The sequence below is a fragment of the Nycticebus coucang genome, chromosome 15 (assembly GCF_027406575.1).
Source record: "Nycticebus coucang isolate mNycCou1 chromosome 15, mNycCou1.pri, whole genome shotgun sequence".
NCBI lineage: Eukaryota > Metazoa > Chordata > Mammalia > Primates > Lorisidae > Nycticebus > Nycticebus coucang.
In genome coordinates, this window is record NC_069794.1 from 63,833,470 (window position 1) to 63,853,139 (window position 19,670).

Genomic DNA, 19,670 nt, shown 5'->3' on the forward strand with positions numbered 1-19,670 from the left:
TTTAGAAAAATAAAATAGATTTAGGCCATCATTTCTTGAACACACATCATAGCTATACATAGCCTATGTTATAATTTTTATCATCCATGCATGTTGATGCAGAAAACATTTTCATTTATTTGTTTTGGTCCTATAATAGTCATTCTGTGACTAACCAGAGCTACATGAAGAACAGCCTCATATTCCTAACATTTTGTAGGAGTTATAGGCTGTAAAATAAGTGACTAAAAGGTGCAGCTGCTTGTAAATAGAACTAGCAATGCAAATAAAATAACAGAGTCTAAATCCATAAGTCACTAAGACTTTTAACAAATACCCTGTTGGCAATTCTTTTCTTATATGCTAAGTTTAATTGCCTTTGTACTAAGACTAGCTATAAAAAGCCACCTAAGTTTGGATTGAATCAGATATTTTATGTATTGAGAAAAATTGGCTGAAACATCTCTAGAATGTCCTCTTCCTGAGAACAAGAAAAAATTAATTAAAATCATAAAATAATATATTCAGTTTTTAATAAATCTATCCATAGGTTCTGTGTAAGAGAAAAATTTGTCATGTTGGCCAATCGGATGGTACCAAACCACAAGCCTAGATATCAGTCAGTGGATAACCACTCTGAGAACTTAAAAAAGGTAGTCATAGTTGAGTATTGAGAGGGCTGGCAACATGAACTGACAAAATTGTGAAAATAGAGTTATCTTAGTGTAATAATTATTGTTAGCACTTTCTCAGTATGATGACGTTATAAGCATCAGAGTTTCTGTGATGAAACTGAATTACTTTTATTATAGTATTGGCAATTTCCAACAGTTTTTCACTTTCAATTTTTAAAGAATTTTATGCACAAAGGTAAAATTTGTGAGACCAAAGTCTCAAAGCAAAATCCCAACCTTGAATTAATGAATACATTTCAATCCCTAATGGAAAAGAAAGGGCTTTTGCATACTGTTTATCTCACAAGTAATGCATTGGAGTTCACATTTTGGCGTACTGAATGAAATACTTGAGTTTTCTTCTTGGCTTCTTAGGACAGATTTATGGGGAGGGAAGGCACCTATTTTTATTTTTATTTCTAATGTTTGATTAGCAGTTTCAAATGCTAATGAAATTAGCAAATTAAATGGGAATTTTAAGAAGTCAGTATTGAAAATTTTATTTTTATATATATATATATATGTTTATTTATTTATTTATTTATTTTTTGCAGTTTTTGGCCGGGGCTGGGTTTGAACCCACCACCTCTGGCATATGGGGCCAGTGCCCTACTCCTTTGAGCCACAGGCTCTGCCCTCTCTATACATATTTTTTGAGACGGAGTCTCATTTTGTCACCCTTGGTAGAGTGCCTTGGTGTCACAGCTCACAGCAACCTCAATCTCTTGGGCTTAAGCAATTCTCTTGCCTCAGCCTCCCAAGTAGCTGGGACTACCGATGCCTGCCACAACGTCCAGCTATTTTATTTTGTTGTTACTGTAGTCGTCGTTATTGTTTGACAGGCCCAGGCCTGGTTCCCGCCAGCTCTGGTGTATGTGGCCAGTGCCCTAACCCACTGGGCTACAGGTGCCGAGCTTATATATATACTTTCATTTTTATATTAACCTTACAGTCTTTGCTGATAAAACTTTACTACAAAAAGCATAAAACTAAAAATTATAAGATAGAAAAGTGGGATTGAAAGAACTTTGTGGTAGTCTTGTCCCTGATACCACTATCTAGATTTCATTTAAATCCTTCTAGAGAAAGTTTCCAGTTCTCAAATATTTCTAATCCTATATATGTGTTATATATATTTCTAATATATATATTTATATTTTTTTCTAATCATATATATGTGTTATAATCACAACATATATGTTGTGATTAAGAATATTTAAGGCTTGGCAGTCCCAAATACATCACACTGACTTGCCACCATTTCTGGGGCCTACAGATCCCACTTACAGTCATCCCTCTGAGTCAGACATACCGTCATGGGATTCTGAACTCTTTCGTTGTCACTGGGGAATCAGCAAGGAGGCAGAAGATGGGAATTAAATACTTCTCTAGATAGGAGCCCCTAGAATTAGTACTTAGGCAAAACTCACTTTATATTTATGATAGTAATCAGGGAGAAGAAATGGATAGTGAAATCTCCTAAATTGCACATAGTGAAATTATTGTGTCAAGAAAATTGCTAAATGATGTCTATGTTAATTTCCCACCTCGCACTCAAAAGTTCATGAGGTTCAGTGTAGATAAGATTTGGGCAAAGTATGTAAAGGGTATAAAAAATCTAACTAAGCTCTTGGGATTATGTGAGGAAAAGGGCCTAAGTGTTATTGTTTCTTTTAGTTTTGTTTGTTTGTTTTTGGAGACAGAGTCTCACTATGTTGCCCTGGGTAGAGTGCCATGGCGTCACAGCTCACAGCAACCTCAAACTCTTAGGCTTAAGTAATTATCTTGCCCCAGCCTCCCAAGTAGCTGGGACTACAGATGCCCACCACAACGCCCAGCTATATTTTTGTTGTAATTGTCATTGTTGTTTGGCAGGCCCAGGCTAGGTTTGAACCTGCCAGCTCTGGGTGTATGTGGCTGGTGCCGTAGCCGCAGAGCTACAGGCATCAAGCCAAGTGTTATTGTTTAATGTTCTCTGAAAGCATTAGCCTATTTAGCTATTGAGGTAAAATAATGCATGTGAAGTAATCCAGAGCTATATAGAAAATCAACTAAAAAGTTCAAGGAGGTGAACAGTGGGAACACTAGGCAAAGTGAAATAGAAATTCAAAGTAAAAGGCAGGAGAAGAGTTAAACAGTTATTTTATTCATTTGCACCCACTATGCAGTTTGTCTGAAGGTGACCCTGCCTTCTGTGAAGAAAGTTACATAACCTTCTTGAATCATATTTTAACATGACAAGAAAGATGGGGAAAAATAATTTTTGAGACTAGTTGTTTAAAAATGGTTATCGTGAGTAATCTGTATAATTTAAGGCGATGTTCCACTCAAATGTGTTTTTTCTGCTTTTGTTAAACTGAGATACACATTCTCATCACTATGGGTTGAGGGTCACATATGGGGGATTGATTTGAGTATCCTAAAGGTCTAAAGCCAAGAAAGATTTTGCTTACCTCCAGAGTTCAGTGAATCTTTTGAGTTAGATGTATGAGTAGTTACCCAAGGTCGGGGTGATAACTCTAGCTCATGCCTTCCACTCTGGGAAGCTGAGGCAGGAGGATACCTTGAGCTCAAGGGTTTCAGACCCGCCTGAGCAAAGTGAGACCCTATCTCTACTAAAATTAGCCAGGCATAGTGGTGCATGCCTCTAGTCCCAGCTACTTAGGAGGCTAAGACAGGTGGGTTGCTTGAGCCCAGAAGTTTCTGTGGCTTTCTAGCCTGGTGACAGAGTTAGACTCTATCTTTTAAAAAAAACAAAAGTTAACTAAAACTGTAGCCTTCCATATTTTAAAAAATGTCTTTTGGTGCTGTGGTAAAGTTATAATTAGTTCTAATTAGCATTTTCATAAGCATTACACATTTTACCTGCAACTGAAGAACATTTAGAGAGAAAATTTTTTTTTTTTTGAGGCAGAATCTTACTCGGTAGAGTGCCATAGCATCACAGCTCACAGCAACCTCCAATTCTTGGGCTTAAGCGATTCGCTTGCCTCAGCCTCCGAGTATCTGGGACTACAGGCGCCCGCCACAACGCCCAGCTATTTTTTGTTGCAGTTGCCACTGCTGTTTTAGCTGGCCAGGACCAGGTTCAAACTAGAGAGAATTTTTCTTTTTTTTCTTTCTTTTTTTTTTGTTGTTGTTGTTGTTGTTGTAATTTTTGGCTGAAACTGGGTTTTAACCCACCACCTCTGGTATATGGGGCCAGAGCCCTCCTGCTTGAACCACAGGCGCCGCCCGAGAGAAATTTTCTTATCTTGAAAACATTAAAAGAAATAAAATGCTTTTTAAACTGATATAGTCCAATATCATCCATCAAAATAAAGGATGAACACAAATTTTATAAGTCTTGGCTCTAAGATTCAATGTTAATATAATAACAGTTACACTTATTCAAATAACACCCCTATATTTCTATTCAGTATGGTACTTGAGTGATAAGAAGTATAATCATACCTAAAATACACTAAATGCATACTATGTTCAATACTATTGAATGCATACAATACTTAGTGAATCACTAAGTGTGTTTTATAAAGTTTACATCACTTATTTCTATTATAAGTCCTTGTTTTTACATGCAGATACCAAGGGATTAGAGAAGTTGACTAACTTGACCAAGGTCATACCTAGTGGTAGAACTGGAACTTAAAACCAGAGTCTGATTTCAGACCCTTCCATACCATGATGTAGCACTTTTACTCTAAGCATTATTTTAGACCATTCTGTATGTCACAAATTTGCTTCAGTCTCTGTTTAAATGTGAAATCATTGGCATGAATCTGGATTCAAAAGATACTTCTTTTTTGCTCTCTTTAAGATTGAGTTTAGAATATTACTGGTCCTTTTGATAGAAACACTTTCACCCACCACTCCTGGGAACCATGCCAAATTATTTAGGCATTTTACTTTTGTTGGAGTTTGGAGATGAGAAATAATATGAAAAATTCTAACAGAATGAAACTTATTTTCCTATTCATCATCTGTTAGAGTTTAAGGTAATTTTATTTCTTGCATAGAAAGAGTGACTACTTGATGAGGTATTGAGGGAGTAGTGAGTGGTCCCTGATCAGCTCACCTTTTTTTTCCTTCATACACATCTACATTATGCTTGTACTAAAGTAGTGGCTAGAGTGTTTAACAGGGAAAGATGAGTAGTAAAGGTTTCTTGGGTCAGATGCTGACCCTTCCTTCTGGCTCCCCTCCCTCCTTCTTCCCTTTCCTCATTACACTCGGGTTTATTTTGGAACCCAAACTTCCTAACATGTAAAGCAATTCAGTTTCATGAGATGGCATGAGAAATCATGCCTCATTTGAACTAAAGAAAAAAAAAATAGTGCGGTGATTAAATTGAAAGTAACCAAAATTTGTAATAATTATTTAAACAAAATCTTCAGGCAATGCAGATCTTAAATACCTTGTTGCTCCCAGATTCCTAAGAACCAGTTGTTGGGCGTGCTCCCTTTCTCCCTTGCCTTCCCCAGCAACTGTTACGCGTGCGGGCAACCAGGTCACTGGTAACTCAAGGTAATGTTACTGCTCAGGGGAAAGGTGTTTTGTCTACTGAACATAGCTTGAAATTTAAGATACTAAATAGATTTTATGAGGAAAGAATATAAGAGAAAAGGAAACTATATAAGGTAGTAAAAATGTACTGAAGTAAGATACTTGTAATTGGTTGTGTAGAGGAGATTAGAGAAGGGAAAATTAGACAAGGGATTGACAGTCTTACAGTGCTTCTGTGAAAAACAGAAGTTAGTAATTTAAAAAAAGACACTTAATAAAAAGTCTCCATTATACTGTCATTTATTTTACCTTACTCAACACATACTGAAAAGTTAGGGAAAGCTATTTGTTTTGTTTCTAACAAAAATCTAGGAGAAAAAAAGTTCAGTGTGAATCATCATTCCCTCCCTGAGTGGAGGCCCTTCTGAACTCCTCACTAGCTAATGGATGTGCTGTGGACAGTAGAGTATGTGTTTCCTTAAATAACTATAAAGATTTAAATTGGGAGAGTATGTATTTACCAAACACAATGAGATATCTGAATCGCTTTATTGTATTTAAGATGCCATTACGATACAAGTGACAAGCACCAGACAAGGAATCTTGAATTTTTGTCCTACTCTGCCTATGACAAGCTGTGTGATCATGGGCAAGTTGCAGTTTTACTGGCTCTTAATTAGCAATTTGAATTGCATTTTTCTCATATAGAAGAATTCAGCTCAGTATTAAGTCTTTCATTAAGAAAGAACTATGAGGTAGACTCATATGAAGTTGCTGGTGTTATAAGCCAAAATTGATCACATTTTGACATTAAATAAAGGGAGATTTTTTTTTTTTTTTTAGAAGGAGAGACAAGCTGCTTGAGATTTATTTACAAAGTACAGTGATACACTTACTGGGCCTGGCCTTTTAAAATTTTTACCCCTCCTCTGCCTTTCTTTCCAGTCAGCTAAGATTTTTGCTTGCTCTCATCTAAGAGTCCTGAGCTGATTTCACTAACCTATCTGCTCTTGGCTGTGAATTAGCCAAAGACCAGAACAACCTTTCTTGGACCTGAGGGTGAATTCATCTCAGAACGCCCTCAAAGATCCTACCAAAGCAACTGACTCTACTGATTCCAGTCAACTCAGGCTTCCGTGGAGCAGAGAAACTGGTGTCCTTCCTGGAGTGCTGCCTTCATGTCTTTGAACTGAGCCATCTGGCAGGCCTCATCCAGCCCCAGCCAGCGGTAGGCCTGGTGCTCGTGGGAGAGGCGGATCTCCACATTGTAGTCTTTCACCTCAGCCAGCCAATAAATGACTGTTTTGGGCTTCTTCCTGGCCACATAATTGAGCTTACTTCTGAACCCCTCAATGATGGTCAGCTGGCTTGCTTCTATGCCCGCTTCCTCGTGAGTCTCCCTCAGTGCTGTTTCCAAGTCATTCTCTCCTGGATCCACATGGCCTTTGGGAGGAGTCCAGTGATGAATGCCATCTGATGCCTGCAGCAGTAGAAACTCAATTGCATTGTTGTCCACTTTGGGAATGCGGCATCTTCGGAAGATGATCAAGCCACATGCTCTCAGGGCCATGGTCTATCTAAGGACCACAGCGGAGGAAGGCCAAAGGGAGATATTTTTAATTCTTAGCCTGAGCACTCACTGAAATGCACGTCCCTAAAAACAACCTGCGGGTGTGCATCACCCATTTCCTGGTTTATTCTCAGGAGGGGAGCATGGTAGAGAGAATTGCTGTTTCTTCAATAAAACTATAGTCTTGGTGCAGTGGTGATTTCCCACTTGTGTCATGACTTTGCTGCTTCTAATAATAATTATTTGTTGCTCCTTTGTTTAAAACAAAAAGCTCCTAGAATATGAATATGTAAATTATAAGGCTGATAACTGGTGCCTGGTATAGCTAGTATATGTGTTTTTGGGGTTTGAAGGGGTTTCTTGTTTGTTTGGTTTGGAGTGGGCGGGTTGCCAGAGTAGTAATCAGCTGGACATGTTGCCTACCTGCAGTGAAGCATATGCTCCCTAGTTCACGATCACCTCTGCCTCTCACTTTACCTTCTGCCTCACTTGACCAGCCCCCTGTAGACTTGAATTTGTGATTTTTTCCTGTATCATTTGGTAGACTTTCTGGAATGGTAAGTGTGTCCTGTATATCTGTCCAATATGATAGCCACTAGCCACATGTGTCAAGGAAGTTCTTGAAATGTGGCCCATGTGCCCAAAGAACTAAATTTTAAATTTTGTTTTTCGTTAATTTAAGTAGACGCTTGTGAGTAGCGGCCTTCGTAGTGGATAGTGCAAGTGGATAATGGAGTATTTTCCTTTATTGGATATTTCCTATAGAGTAAAAAGTAAACTTTCATAGATTTTTACATGTTTTCTCTCTCTCTTTTTTTTTCTTTGAGACAGAGAGCCATGGCGTCACAGCTCACAGCAACTTCAAACTCTTGGGGTTAAGCGATTCTCTTGCCTCAGCCTCCCAAATAGCTAGGACTACAGCTGCCCACCACAATGCCCAGCTGTTTTTTTGTTGTAGTTGTCATTGTGTTTTTTGTTTTTTTTTTTGCAGTTTTTGGCCGGGGCTGGATTTGAACCCGCCACCTCCAGCATATGGGGCTGGTGCCCTAGTCCTTTGAGCCACAGGCGCCGCTCTGTAGTTGTCATTGTTGTTTAGCTGGTCTGGGCCAGGTTCGAACCCACCACTTGGTGCATGTAGCCAGCGCTGTAACCACTGTGCTATGGGCGCCAAGCCTACATCTTTTCTCTTAAATCTAAATGTTAGCATATGTTGCGGACCAGCCTCAACATGCAGTAGGTTTATTTCCCTGTGGCCCGGTGGGGCGAAGAGACTGGAAAATTATTAGTAGGAGTTGTAGAACACTAATATAGAGAAATAATAGAGTGACACAAAGAGATAGTTATAAGAGCAGTGGGGCTCGGGAGGCAGCACACACTTTTTCATGAGGCTTCTAGTATGCCGTGCCAAGTATCAGGCTTGCTCTGTATTTATTTCATGTCAGTGTTATAGTCATAAATCTCATGAAAGTAAGGCAAACAATCTCATCAAGGTTCTTGTTGTATTTCTCCTACCTAACTCTATAGTTGATTACGTTAATTGTATGGATTTGTTACTTTTTACTGCTTCAAAGTATAATGGTCTTAAAATAAATAAAGTCTTGATAAGGAAGCCAGAGACTGATTCAAGGACCAAATCCTAGCTGACCACAGTCACACACCACAGATGTGATGTTTTAATACTCTGACAGTCTTGTGTCCAAATAGATAGACTCCTTTGGCCCAGTCAAGGTGGCAGAAGAAAGGAGATCCTTCTTCTCCTTATCTGGTCCAGAGCAAGTCTTTCTGAGTTGGACAAAGTTTAAAGAGTTTACATTTTTAACTCTCAAAAATCACTCTCTCAAAGCATACAGCCTTGTCCTGGCAGAAAGCAGCTTCAGGGCCTCCAGCCAGCTGCTGGGCCGCAGCTGTGAGGGGAGGGAGGCTATATAAACACTAGGCTGTAGAAGTATTAAAGTGATAGGATCTTGCACTTTGTGCTCAGAGCCAGGAAAATGGGTCTGAATCAATTTTTTGTAACTGTCTCCCTTTGTCTAGACTCTGTTCCCTATTCCTAATAATATTTCTAATCTACTAATAATTAATAGTTGAGTATTAGTTTCAAACTTATAAAATCATTATTACTAGCAATGTAAGCACCTCAAGATATGACTCCTCCCTTAAGTCTTTGCCACATGTATCCTTCAAGCATGTATTACTATAATAGTTTTGTGATGTGAAAACCAAATTATATTCTCTGATAAAATGCAGCCTGTAATTTTTCTTCTCTTTTTTCCCCCCCTCATTTATTCAACACATTGATGTCACATGCCTGTTCTAGGCCCTCAGCATGGTTGTGGGCCCTGTTTTTATGAAGGTTACAAATAATAAATATAAATATTTATAAATAAGACACTTGTCCAAGTCATTTGATACTACTATCGTTAATCCTCAAATAGCTCTGCCAGAGAAGGTTGCAATTCATTTACTTGTTAATTGCAAGCCCTAAAATTTCTTTATTGCCACTCAGATCCACATTCTAGTAGACTGATATATATATTTACTATTGCAATCCCTCTGAGAAGCTTTTTCCTATTCCAAAATATTGAAACTTTCTGTAAATGTACCATCTGGGTTAGGCGAGGTGGCTCGCACCTGTAATCCTAGCACTCTGGGAGGCCATGGCAGGTGGATTGCTTGAGCTCAGTAATTCAAGACCAGCCTGAGCAAAAGTGAGACCCCCATCTCTAAAAATAATCAGGCATTGTGATGGGTACCTGCACCTGTACCTATCCCAGCTACTCAGGAGGCTGAGGCAAGAAGAGTTTGAGGTTCCTGTGAGCTATGATTCCACGGCACTGTACTGAGGATAACAGAATGAAACTTGTCTCAAAAAGAAAAAAAAGCACTGTCTGAAAGCTAGGCTTCTTCAGAATCTTTTCGTATCAGCAAAGCAGCTCAACCTTCACCTTGGTTATTACCTCACCTGGCCTTTCTCTCTCGAAGCCTCTGCCTGCCTGCTTCCAAGCTGTGCCTTCTCTGGGAACTTCCTTTTTCTGTTACTTGACTTTGGGCAGGGTGTGTGCACTGTCGGCAGTCCCAGCACTCCACTCCCTTCTCCCTGCCAGGAGACTTTTCTCCTTCTCTCACTCTGCAAATGCCAGCCGCCTCCTACCACGGAGAGAGGCACTGCTTACCGCTTTTCACTGCTTCACACTATCCGTTCAAAAGTGAACTCTGAAGAAAATACACATTCTTTTGTAAAACCCATCATTTTAAGAATAATGTAAATTGCAGTCAAATATAACTATAACATAAAAGATGGATGAATGCTGAAATGATATTTACATTATGAAATGACTCCTATATTGGCAATTGCTCATGAAAACATGTTCTCGGCTTTTGTTGTAGTTTAATTCTGGTGTTGATAACCAGATTAGTAAGGTAGTACTAATCTGCTTAGTACTTTCTGCTTAGATATTAAAATAATCCTTTGTATAAAATCAGACATTATCATGGCATTCGTTAATATTGGAATCTACCTTTTTCTTTTGATCTAACTGTCCAATAAAGGTGTCATTTATTTTTATCAAATATTTATCAAATTGCTATTATTTGAGAAACACTATACTTGTAAATGAGGTAACTAGAGGACTTATTGACTAAAATTTACAGTTCTCTTAGCCTAGAGTGATAGAGTTTGGCATTTCTTCATTTTGTTAGGTCTTATCAGCATTCATTCTTTAAAATATTAGGAGGGTGTATGTACTACTATTCTTTTATATTTATGTGAATTTTGTATTTTCAAAATATAACGTAATTTGAATTGAATTCCCATATAGTGCATAATTGTCTATAATAATAGAGAGGTACAGTCATCCCTTGGTATCAGGGGGAATTGGTTCTAGCACTCTCTCAGATACCAAAATTTGTGAATGTTCAAGTTTGTTATGTAAAATAATATCTTATTTGCATAACCTGCCATCCCATATGCCAGCAGTTCTCGACTTATAGGTCCCAACCCCTTTAGGGATCTAACAACACTTTCACAGGGGTCGCCTAAATACATCCTGCATATCAGATATTTACATTATAACAGTAGCAAAATTACAGTTAAGAAGTAGCAACGGGGCAGCACCTGTGGCTCAGTCAGTAAGGCGCCGGCCCCATATGCAGAGGGTGGCGGGTTCAAGCCTGGCCCCTGCTGAAACCAAAAAAAAAAATAGCTGGGTGTGTGGCAGGCGCCTGTAGTCCCAGCTACTTGGGAGGCTGAGACAAGAGAATTGCTTAAGCCCAGGAGTTGGAGGTTGCTGTGAGCTGTGTGATGCCATGGCACTCTACCGAGGGCCATAAAGTGAGACTCTGTCTCTACACAAAAAAAAAAAAGAAGTAGCAACGAAAATAATTTTATGGTTGGGGGTCACCACAACATGAGGAACTGTATTAAAGGGTAGCAGCATTAGGAAGGTTGAGAACCACTGCCATATGCTTTAAATCATCTCTAGGTTACTTATAATACCTAAACAATTAAAATGTTGTGTAAATGGTTATTATACTCTATTTTTAAAATTTGTATTATTTTTATTGTTGTATTGTTATCTTTTATTGCCCCCCCTCCAAATACTTTGTATCCAAAGTTGGTTGCATCTGCAAGTGTCAAACACATAGATTTGGAGGGCTGACTGTAATTTTGATAAGGGTAATTTTGATAAGGATAATTATGCACCGTGATTATGGCTAATGACTGGTGACATTGACTTAGAGGAGTCTTTTTTTTGAAGTATTACAAAGGAAAATGTACTCTTTCAGCGTGTGTAGAATTGATTAGTTGTATGAAGTTGGATAGCAGTCAGGAAGGAATTATTATACTTATTTTGAACTAAGTTCCATGTAATTTTAATTAGACTTTTTATTCTGTTATATGGCTTTTTATGGGACCATATAAAGTAATGACTAACTGCCAGATGTTCAGTTCTGTTTTTGCTTACTGTGAGGAAAGTGCTTACCGCAGTCTATAGCATGCAGTAAGTGTGCTATCTTATTATTTCTGTTGCAGTTGTCATTTTATTAGTATTTCAGCTCTTAGGTCATTTAGCCCTTGAGCTTTTTCTTTTTGATTTGTAGAAATACTATGAGATAAAACTGACTCTTCAGATAATAATTATAGAAAGACTAGTAATTCAACGAGTTTATTCTGACTTTTTTTTTTGAGTCTCACTTTGTTACCTTCGGTACAGTGCCATGGCATCATAGCTCACAGCAACCTCTAACTCTTAGGCTCAAGCAATTGATTCTCTTGTCTCAGCCGCCTGAGCAGCTGGGACTACAGGCGGAGAGGCAAGAGAATCACCTAAGGCCAAGAGCTGGAGGTTGCTGTGAGCTGTGACGACACCGCACCCTACCAAGGGCGACAAAGTGAGACTCTGTCTCAAAAAATAAATAAATAAACAAATAAATAAAAATAGAAAAACTAGCCAGGCCTTGTGGCAGGCACCTTTATTTAGTTCCAGCCACTTGGGAGGCTGAGGTAAGATGATGACTTGAACCCAGGCGTTTGAGGTTACTGTGAGCTATTACACCATGGCACTCTACCCAGGGTGATAGAGGGAGACTGTTGTCTCAAAAAACAAACAAACAAAAAAATAGTTTTCAGTTCTCTTAACTTTCAACTGGAGTAGATATTCTAGGTCTGAGAATGGAGCATCTCATTTACACATTTCCTAGTAAAATATGGTGAATCCTATAGGAAACAGTTTTTCAGTGACATAGTCTGTCTACCCTTCTTAGGTTATAATTAAGTCAGAAATCGAAGCTTAATCTAAGCTTAGTTGATTCTTGATGCTTTTCTTTTTCCTTTATCCCCTCAATTCAGTTTGTCACCAGTTTTTATTGAATCTATTTTGAAAATATTTTTTAAATTGTAACCAGAGGAATATTTTACTTACATTTTATTTCTCCCCCCCCCCCAAGTATTTTAGTGTTTTTAAATGTTATAACTCAGGCAAATAATTTAGAGACTACTTTCAAACTTTACAACTTGAATTTCGAAGAATACAATTCTAAGTTACCTAAAATTCAAGATTATGGATTTTAAAAGGAGTTTTATTTTATTAGAAAACTTAACTAGTTCACGCTTCACTAAATTTGATACTTAAGTCTTATACTGTAACAAATAAGTATGATTTATGACTAGCCCAGTTAAAGTACTGTATTTTTCTGAACACTTTATGGGAAATACAAAAAAGACGTGATCTTGCTTTCTGTGAATATAGATGTATATTCTGAATGATTGCATAGAATAATTTTTAAAAATATTTATAAAACAAAGCCTGGTTACATCTAAGTGATCACAAAACATTATTTTTCTATTATTGTTTCTTTTTTTTTTTTATTAGATAGTCTCACTTTGTCGCCCTTTATAGAGTGCTGTGGCATCACACCTCTCAGCTCTTGGGCTTAGGCGATTCTCTTGCCTCAGCTCCCAAGTAGCTGGGACTTACAGGCACCCGCCACAATGCCCAGCTGTTTTTGTTGTAGTTTGGCTGGGGCTGGTTTGGAATCTGCCACCCTCAGTATATGGGGCTGGCAAGCTACTCACTGAGCCACAGGTGCCGCCCTATTATTGTTTCTTGAAAATAACACTTTTTAAAAATTTTATGGAAAAGTTAAGACCCATTTCTAGAAATGATTAGGACAGAGATTTTAGCTTGCTCCCAATTCAGCCTAACAGCTCTGTATGGAGTTTGTTGTTCTTCTTTACAAACCAAATATTTTTGAGTTATATTATTTTGTCCAGACTCAGATAAATATTTTTATTTTTATTTTGAAGGCATGTTGAGGTCAGTAATGTTTAATTTAGTACATTGTTCAGTGATGAAATAGAGCTAAAAATTGTTCTGACACTTCATGAGATAATGTTAAATGAATTATTTAGTGTTAAGGAAAGAATTTTGCTAAATGATTTTAAACTATTCAAGGTTAATTAAAGTATTTTAAGATTTAGTTATTTAAAAATACATTATCAGGCTCAGCGCCTGTAGCTCAAGTGGCTAAGGCTACAGCCACATACACCAGAACTGGCAGGTTTGAATCCAGTCCAGGCCTGCCAACAACAATGACAACTACAACCAAAAAATAGCTGGGTGTTGTGGCGGGCGCCTGTAGTCCCAGCTACTTGGGAGGCGGAGGCAGGGGAATCACTTGAGCCCAGGAGGTGGAGGTTGCTGTAACAGCTTGAGGCTCTGTCTCAAAAAATAAAAAATAAAAATACATTATCAGCCCATAGATTAACCTTTGAGTTTTGAAGTGTAAGGTGTCTTTTAATTAAAACAGAATCTTTTTCTTTTTAATTATTAAATCATAGCCGTGTACATTAATGCAATCATGGGGCACCATACACTGTTTTTTTTTTTTCCTGTTAAATGAGCTTTATTTTTTATTTATTTATTTATTTATTAAATCATAGCTGTGTACATCAATATTATCATGGGGCACCATACACTTGGTTCATAGACGATTTGTCAGATTTTCATCACATTAGTTGACATAGCCCTCCTGGCATTTTCTTAGTTGCTTTGCTAAGACATTTACATTCCACATTTACCAAGCCTCACATGTACCCTTGTAAGATGCACCACAGGTGTGATCCTTTCAATGCCCCTCCCTCTACCCATACACTGGTTTTATAAACAGTTTGACACATTTTCATCACACTGGTTAACATAGCCTTCCTATGGGGCAGTGCCTGTGGCTTAAAGGAGCAGGGCGCCAGCCCCATATGCCAGAGGTGGTGGGTTCAAACCCAGCCCTGGCCAAAAACTAAAAAAAAAAAAAAAAATAGCCTTCCTGGCATTTTCTTAGTTATTGCGTTAAGACATTTATATTCTACATTTACTAAGTTTCACATGTACCCTTGTAAGATGCACCACAGGTGTAATTCCACCATAAAACAAAATCTTGTAGTTGACTTTTTAAACGTATAATGAGAAAGTTAAATTTTTATATGAACTCTTTTTTTTTTTAAGAGACAGAGTCTCACTTTATCACCCTCAGTAGAGTGCTGTGGCATCACAGCTCACAGCAACCTCCAGTTCCTGGGCTTAGGCAATTCTCTTGCCTCAGCCGCCTGCCACAACGCCCAGCTATTTTTCTGTTGCAGTTTGGCCAGGGCCGGGTTCAAACCCACCACCCTCAGTATATGGAGCCAGCACCTTACCCACTGAGCCACAGGCACTGTCCTGAACTCTTATTTTTTTAAAAAAAGTTAAATTGGTGTTTTCTTTTATATGTATCTAAAAGATTAAGTGCTTTGAGGATAGAAATGACATGACATCCATGAATAATGAAATTGGCTTTTAGAATTATTAAAGTCAAGGCTTGGCACCTATAGCTCAGCAACTAGGGTGCCAGCCACATACACCAGAGCTGGCGGGTTCAAACCTAGCCCGGGCCTGCCAAACAATGACAAGTACAACCAAAAAATAGCCAGGCTTTGTGGTGGGCGCCTGTAGTTCCAGCTACTTGGGGAGGAGGCTGAAACAAGAGAATCACTTAAGCCCAAGAATTTGAGGTTGCTGTGAGCTGTGACGCCATGCACTCTACCCAGGACGACATAGTGAGACTCTGTCTCAAAAGAAAGAAAAGAAAAGAATTGTTGAAGTCGAATTGAAAGGAAAGATGCCACTTGAACCTGAATCAGGATGCAGTGGCTACAGACACGTGTAAGAGTGTACCAAGAATAAGCTACCATTTATGAAGAAGCACTTCACTAAACAACCGAAACCCTGAGGAATTTTTAAATTGTGAAGTAATGGGAACAATCATTTAATATGGAAGGAAGGAACTAGTGCGTGCCTTCCTCCTTGAATGTCTCATAAGATCAAATCATGGAGTGAGATGACTGAGACTGGGAGGATAATTTAGTGGCAGCATAACAGATTGATTGCCATTTAGAGAGGCCAAACTCTTGAGAACTGATTGCATTAAGGCTCAGGCTAAACTTAGAGCAACAGAGATGCATTCAGAAATTGGCTCCCTCGTGGTGTGTTTTCTTTCCCCCTCTATTAAGAGGCACATGTTTGGTTCTCTTAATACTCTTGAAACATTCCTTTATCGTCTTTAATCATTTTTCTCTCTAAAGGTTTATATCTTAGTAGCTTTGACACATCTTAGCTAGGAGGAGTCATTTCCACCTAATCTTTTGCTTCACCTCTTATAAACATGTGCGTTTATGCTCAAGCTCAATCTTTAATGAACTCCTTGGGGTAAATCTTTTTTTCATATCAGCATGTGCTCAGTTGTCAAAATAACATCCCCGCCCCTGTCTATCTTCAGAACTGAGGTTAGTAATGGTATTTGTTTAATGTTTGTCTTGTACCAGAGCAAGGCTTTCCTGCTGTATTCCCAACCTAACCCAGTGCCTGGCATTTGTTAGTTGATTGCCAGCAAGAGGCTTCTAGAATCCAGTCATCACCCCGCTGCAGCCTGAGGCACATGTGGGACAGTGGTGAGTAAAGTTGAGGAGAGAAGAGACTAGATTCCAAAGGGGCTTGAAGTCATATGAGCTCATGTACTGAATCTCAAGAATAATAAGGGGCCATTGGAGGATCATTAAGTCCCAAGTCGATCCTCAGGTGGACATATCTCCCTTCTGCAGTCTAGCTAGTGAGCTCTCAATCTTAGCAAGAAAATTTAATCCACATTAATAGAAAGTATCTGTAGCACATGAAAAGCAAGTAATATCGTACATGCATATATGTTACTTATGGTTATGTATTCATTAAGTTTTAAAAGACATTTCCAGAGTATTTTTCTTACAAAATCTTTTTTTTTTTTAGACAGAGTCTCTATTGGTCACCCTTGGTAGAGTACCGTAGCATCATAGCTCATAGCAACCTCAAACTCTTGGGTTTGAGTGATCCTCTTGCTTCAGCCTCCCAAGTAGCTGGGACTATAGGCACCTGCCACAATGCCTGGCTATTTTTAGAGATGAGGTCTCCCTCTGGCTCAGGCTGGTCTCAAACCTCAGGCAATCCACCCGCCTTGGCCTCCCAAGTGCTGGGATTACAGGCGTGAGCCACCTTGCCCAGCCCTCTTACAGTTTTTAAATAAATAATTTTATGTACTTAAAGGATAAGTACGCATTTATAAATAACTGGAAGAATTAAAATATTTACATTTCCATACAGAAATGAATATACTGAATTTGGGGATCATAATAAAAACAAAACTTACAGCATTTATAGTTTTCAAAGTTAAAGAGTAATTGGTAGATAATATCTTCTCAGTAATTTGGCATCATATACCTAAAAATAAATGAAAGTAAAAAAGAATTATCGAGGGAGGGGAGACAAGATGGCGGACTGAAGCCAGCTTTCAACAAAGGCTCCCGTCCAGAAGGAGAGTTAAGGGACAGGAATTTAGTAAGTATCCTGGTGGACTTGAGCCTCACCAAGAGAGAAGGCTGAAGAACGCACATCAACACCGCTGAGGCAAGTTGTGATCACAAGGATGCAAACAAAAGCTGAGACTTCAAGCCAGAGTAGAAGTTGCAATAGGATCAAACAGAAACCAGCTGAAAACAAGACAGAACCACTTTGCTCCACCACACCAGACAGGGCCCCAGTTTCTCAGGCCACAACACTGTACGGCCCCTCGATAAAACCCCAGGGGAAAAACCAAAGGGAGTAAACCATGGGGCGGAATCAGCGGAAAAACTCTGGTAACATGAATAACCAGAATAGATCAACCCCCCCAAGAAAAGATACGGCAGATGTGATTGAAGATCCCATTCATAAACAACTGGCTGAGATGTCAGAAGTCGAATTCAGAATTTGGTTTGCAGACAAGATTAATAAAATGGAATTAGGAATTCGAGGAGAAATTCAGAAATTGTCTCAAGAATTTAACGAATTTAAAGACAAAACCACCAAAGACTTGGACACACTGAAACAAGAACTTACAGCCCTCAAAGATATGAAAAATACAGTAGAATCCCTCAGTAACAGAATGGAGCAAGCAGAAGAAAGGATTTCTGACATTGAAGATAAAGTCTTCGAACGCTCCCAATCTCTCAAAGAGGAAGAGAAATGGAGAGCAAAAACGGATCACTCACTCAGAGAACTCTCAGATAATTCGAAAAAAAACAACATAAGGGTTATAGGAATTTCGGAGAACGATGAAGTGGCTGCCAAGGGCACAGAGGCCCTTCTACATGAAATTATGAAAGAAAATTTTCCAGACATGCCCAGAGAATCTGAAATTCAGATAGCAGACAGCTTCAGAACCCCAGCACGATTCAACCCCAATAAGCCATCTCCCAGACATATCATAATTAGCTTCACTAAAGTTAACATGAAAGAGAAGATTCTCAAAGCAGCCCGGCGAAAGAAAACTATAACGTACAAAGGTAAGAATATTAGAATAACTGCAGATCTCTCTGCTGAAACTTTTCAAGCAAGAAGAGGCTGGTCATCAACTTTTAATCTCCTAAAGCAAAAAAACTTTCAACCCAGGATCTTGTATCCAGCTAAACTGAGTTTCATCTATGATGGAGAAATTAAATACTTCAATGACATTCATATGTTGAAAAAATTTGCCATAAGTAAACCAGCTCTTCAGGATGTTCTCAGACCTATCCTCCACAATGACCAACCCAATCCTATACCACAAAAGTAAACTCACTCAGAAACTTCGGATCAAACTCCAACTTCCACACTGGCGAAAGGATTAAAAATGTCCACTGGACCTTTGAAAAACTCGATACCCAAAATTCCACCAGACTTATCAATACTCTCCATCAATGTGAATGGCTTAAACTGTCCTCTAAAGAGGCATAGGTTAGCTGACTGGATACAAAACCTCAAGCCAGATATTTGTTGCATACAAGAGTCACATCTCAACTTAAAAGACAAATACAGACTCAGGGTGAAAGGATGGTCATCCATATTTCAGGCAAATGGTAATCAGAAAAAAGCAGGTGTTGCAATTTTATTTGCAGATATAGTAGGCTTTAAACCATCAAAAGTAAGGAAGGACAAGAATGGTCACTTCATATTTGTTAAGGGTAATACTCAATATGACGAGATCTCAATTATTAATATCTATGCACCCAACCAGAATGCACCTCAATTTATAAGAGAAACTCTAACAGACATGAGTAACTTGATTTGCTCCAGCTCCATAATCGTTGGAGATTTCAACACTCCCTTGGCAGTGTTGGATCGATCCTCCAGAAAGAAGCTGAGCAAAGAAATCTTAGATTTAAACCTAACCATCCAATATTTAGATTTAGCAGACATCTACAGAACATTTCATCCCAACAAAACTGAATACACATACTTCTCATCAGCCCACAGAACTTACTCCAAAATTGATCACATTTTAGGTCACAAGTCTAACCTCAGTAAATTTAAAGGAATAGAAATTATTCCATGCATCTTCTCGGACCATCATGGAATAAAACTTGAATTGAGTAACAACAGGAATCTGCATACCCATACAAAAACATGGAAGTTAAATAACCTTATGCTGAATGATAGCTGGGTCAGAGATGAGATTAAGAAAGAAATCACCAATGTTTTGGAACAAAACGACAATGAAGACACAAACTATCAGAACCTCTGGGACACTGCAAAGGCAGTTCTAAGAGGGAAATTTATAGCACTGCAAGCCTTCCTCAAGAGAACGGAAAGAGAGGAAGTTAACAACTTAATGGGACATCTCACGCAACTGGAAAAGGAAGAACATTCCAACCCCAAACCCAGTAGAAGAAAAGAAATAACCAAAATTAGAGCAGAATTAAATGAAATTGAAAACAAAAGAATAATACAACAGATCAATAAATCAAAAAGCTGGTTTTTTGAAAAGGTCAATAAAATAGATAAACCTCTGGCCAACCTAATCAGGAAAAAAAGAGTAAAATCTCTAATATCATCAATCAGAAACAACAAAGACGAAATAACCACAGA

At 38.5% G+C, this 19,670-nt stretch overlaps 2 protein-coding genes across 2 annotated transcripts in view; one reads left to right on the forward strand and one right to left on the reverse strand.

Moving 5' to 3' along the window:
- GTF2F2 (general transcription factor IIF subunit 2) overlaps nucleotides 1-19,670 on the forward strand; it is a 180,132-nt gene that overhangs the window by 121,254 nt on the left and 39,208 nt on the right. The window lies entirely within an intron of this gene.
- Nucleotides 6,011-6,816, reverse strand: LOC128566649 (bis(5'-nucleosyl)-tetraphosphatase [asymmetrical]). The gene has a single exon (XM_053563590.1). It carries the CDS (start codon nucleotides 6,724-6,726, stop codon nucleotides 6,283-6,285), a length of 444 nt encoding a protein of 147 aa, XP_053419565.1. The 5' UTR covers nucleotides 6,727-6,816; the 3' UTR covers nucleotides 6,011-6,282.